The 3,596-nt window shown below is 46.6% G+C and overlaps 1 protein-coding gene across 1 annotated transcript in view; it reads left to right on the plus strand.

Annotated features, from left to right (window-relative positions):
- The window catches only part of net1 (neuroepithelial cell transforming 1), a 21,620-nt gene extending 18,279 nt beyond the window's left edge, over positions 1-3,341 (plus strand). The window contains exon 4 of the mRNA XM_031558842.1: positions 3,255-3,341. Coding sequence (XP_031414702.1) covers positions 3,255-3,326 — 72 coding nt within the window. The 3' untranslated portion in view covers positions 3,327-3,341. The remainder of the gene's footprint in view (positions 1-3,254) is intronic.
- The last annotated feature ends 255 nt before the right edge of the window (positions 3,342-3,596 follow it).

Here is a 3,596-nt window from a genome sequence, read left to right on the forward strand (position 1 = left end):
TTCTCTTTTACTCTCTCGCACACTTTCTTTGGTAGATATTCTTTTTCTAGAAATACTCCTGTGTGTGTGTGTGTGTGTGTGTGTGTGTGTGTGTGTGTGTGTGTGTGTGTGTGTGTGTGTGTGTGTGTGTGTGTGTGTTTACAGGTATTAGGTCATGTTCTCTCTCCCTGGTCCCTTATCAAAGGAGGCACTGAATCAGCACCTAACCCAGCTCCTTATCTCATTGTAGGAGTGCTGTGTGTGTGTGTGGGGGTTGTCACTGAGAGCAAAGGTCTCTTTAGGCAGAGCTACTTTAGTTAGTCTGGAGTTTAGGTGACGCTGCTGAGAAAAATTTCAACTGAAACTACCCCGGCAGGCAGGGGTCGAAGGGTGCAGCCTCTGTGTGTGTGCGTGTTGCCCCAGAGGCTTGGGTGTTCTGAGGTGTGTGTGTGTGTGTGTGTGTGTGTGTGTGTGTGTTGCCCTAGGGGCTTGGGTGTTCTGAGGTGTAAGTGCATTCTTGCAGCTGAAAGGTCGTTATAGCAGAAGGTACTGACCAGGTGTCCCTCTCAAACTTCTCTCTAGCTTCCCTTCCCCCACCCTCACACACCCTGTGTGTGTTGTGTGTGTGTGTGTGTGTGTGTGTGTGTGTGTTGTGTGTGTGTGTGTGTGTGTGTGTGTGTGTGTGTGTGTGTGTGTGTGTGTGTGTGTGTGTGTGTGTGTACTTCGGGGAACAGAAGCAGAAGTAGCCCTGAGTTTGTGAATGAGCTGTGATTTTTTTTTTTTTTCTTTCTTCATGCTTCGTGTGGTTTTCAGAAGCTAGTTCTTGAATCACACTTCCTGTGGATGTGTGTGGTCACTGGGGTTTATGTGGAGGTTACATTCCCTGTGTGTGTGTGTGTGTGTGTGTGTGTGTGTGTCTTTGTCTCCTGCGTAAACGTTTGCACTCTGGACCTGTGATGCACGGTGGGCTTTGTGCTATCTGCTGAACTTTAAGTCAATGATGGGTCAGCAGGATCCCAGATACACACCCAGACAGATAAACAAACACGCCGGTCTGTGTGCAACTTCTAAAGTTGAAGAGGAATAGCTCCGTCTAAAGAGTTCTAGTCCTGCCTTTAGCACACTACTCAAAGATGTGGTCAGTGTAGGGAGGAGATTGCCTTACTCGAGGCACTGCTGTGTGTGTGTGTGTGTGTGTGTGTGGGCATTGCGCTCTTCCTCAGCAGCTGTGTGTGAATGGCTGCTGTGTTTCCCCACTCACACAGAGCCAAGTTGAGAGACACACACACACACACACACACACACACACACACACTCAAATCCACAAATCCTCCATATGCATGTCCATGTGACTGAAATGGAGTTCTTTGTTTGAGCAGACTACGAACAGACACACGCACTTACACATACTCACATACACACTCACTCTTGTCTTCCCACACTTTTGTGTAAAAACCAGTAATTACAACTGGTGTATCTTGTACATATTAGTGGTGAGGCCTCAAAGTATTTCCTTTTTTCAACCGTGACTGTTGAAGTTGGCTTGGCTCCACACACAAACACATGCACACAGACCAACACACCAACTTTATCACACATTCAGATTAGATGCTCTTTAAATGGCACACCTTTGAAAATTCTCTCCCAAAAAGCGACCACTCTGTAAGAATGTGTGGGGATGGGAGGTGTGTGTGTTACAACGTTTGATGTGAAGGCAAGTATACACAATTATGAAAAGCCTTCAGGCTTTGTAGGCAGAAGTATGCTGTGTGTGTGTGTGTGTGTGTGTGTGTGTGTGTGTGTGTGTGTGTGTGTGGGGCTTCAGGTGTTGGGCTGGAAGACTCGGTACACATGCATACATGGCGGAATCACCTGCTCGTTAGCCTTCTGTCTTGTGTGTGTCTGTGTCGACTGGGCACGGAGGTCACTGTCAGATGTGTGTGTTGACTGAGCTGACATGAGTGTATCTTATGTGTTTTTAAGTGAGCGTGTGTGTTCTTATGTCTTATTCGACTCAGAAGTTACAATAAATGTCATGAGATTGCTCATGCAGAGAAGTGTGTGTGAGAGAGAAAGACCAACGAACCCTAGAAAGGTCAGCATACTGTCTCAAAAATCTTTCCTGTCCTCATAAAAGTTCAGACACAATAGGCCACAGTGACTCATGTACCTACCAAGGTCTGCCCCACCTGTTCTCTTGCCTGTAAACGATACAAACAACTACATTCAAAAACACTCCTGAACCGTAGCTATATAATGCCACTTTTCTGGCAGTCAGAAGCCTGTGGCCTTCAGCTCTACTCCTACTCAGTTTCTCTTCATTTAGATATCGGGAAGAGGGGGATAGAGAAGGAAAGGGGAAGGGGGGGTTGCATTTTCCTCTGAGCGTGTTAGACTTTGGCCTGTCAATCAATCAACACTTCCACTGTAGCGTCTGTGTGTTGATTGGCTATGCTGATCCCACCAATCACAGTCCTGATTAATGAGAGGGGGGTGGGGGAAGAGGAGATGGGCTGTTCACTTGTGTAAAGAGTCTGACGACCTATTGGCAATCACAGGCTTAATGTGATGCTAATGAGCTCTAAGACTGAAACTGAGTGGATGTGTGTGGTGTGTAGAAGTTTCTCATTCAGATAGAAAATCCCGACAGGATTCTAATGTTGGAAGCTTTACGAATAGTCCCCGTCCCTTGTTGACACATGCACACAAACAGGCCTCACACACAACTAGCTCCCACACACTCAAACCCACACAGTTGGTACACACACACACACACACACACACACACACACAACTAGTACACACGTTTTGTCACCTTTCAGCTGTTGGAAACCAGGTGCTAATGTGAGCCCCTAACACCTCCCCCCCCTTTAGAGGGAAGTTCTTTCTCCCAGTGATGTGACCCCTAGGGTGAACATCACCTCTCTCTCACACATACACACACACACACACACACACACGCACACATGCACACACACAGTCTCTCTCTTTCTCTCTCTCTCACACACACACCATAGCTCTGTGGGGTAGCTAGTGATTGGAAGAAGGAACAATGGGAAGAATATGAAAAGAAAGAATCCCTCATTGAAAAACATGCAGTGTATTCAAGACTGAGTGTGTATGTGTCTGGGGGGTGATAGCTGTCTGTCTGTGAACACACAGTAAACATATGGCCTCTCTTCCTTAGGAGCTGTTTTCATTTCCACTGAGTGTGTGTGTGTGTGTTTTGTTTGTTGTATGGACCCCTCTGACACATGCTTGTGTGTGTTCCACAGAAGCGCAAGAGGCGAGAGAAAGACGATGACTCGGTCAGCCTGTCCAGCTTCGACTTCAAGGTGAGTCATTAAACCATCCCACAGGCCACAGGAGTCAGCACCATACATCACATAATCCCAATACCCACATCAAACAATTCCACACTTACTCATGATGGGTTCAGGGTTACACACAGGACCGATGGTGCATTTGATAGTTGTGTTTGTTGATAGAAAATGAAAATTCATCGAGACCTGCAATCATAAAGGGAGGTCATAACGATTATGTTCCTCAATAGTACTGCCTCTTGATTCTGTGGTTCAGATGTCTTTGGTGTAGTTGTTTGCACACAGTGTCCAAGT

The sequence above is a fragment of the Clupea harengus genome, chromosome 21, assembly GCF_900700415.2.
Source record: "Clupea harengus chromosome 21, Ch_v2.0.2, whole genome shotgun sequence".
In the NCBI taxonomy this organism is placed as follows: domain Eukaryota; kingdom Metazoa; phylum Chordata; class Actinopteri; order Clupeiformes; family Clupeidae; genus Clupea; species Clupea harengus.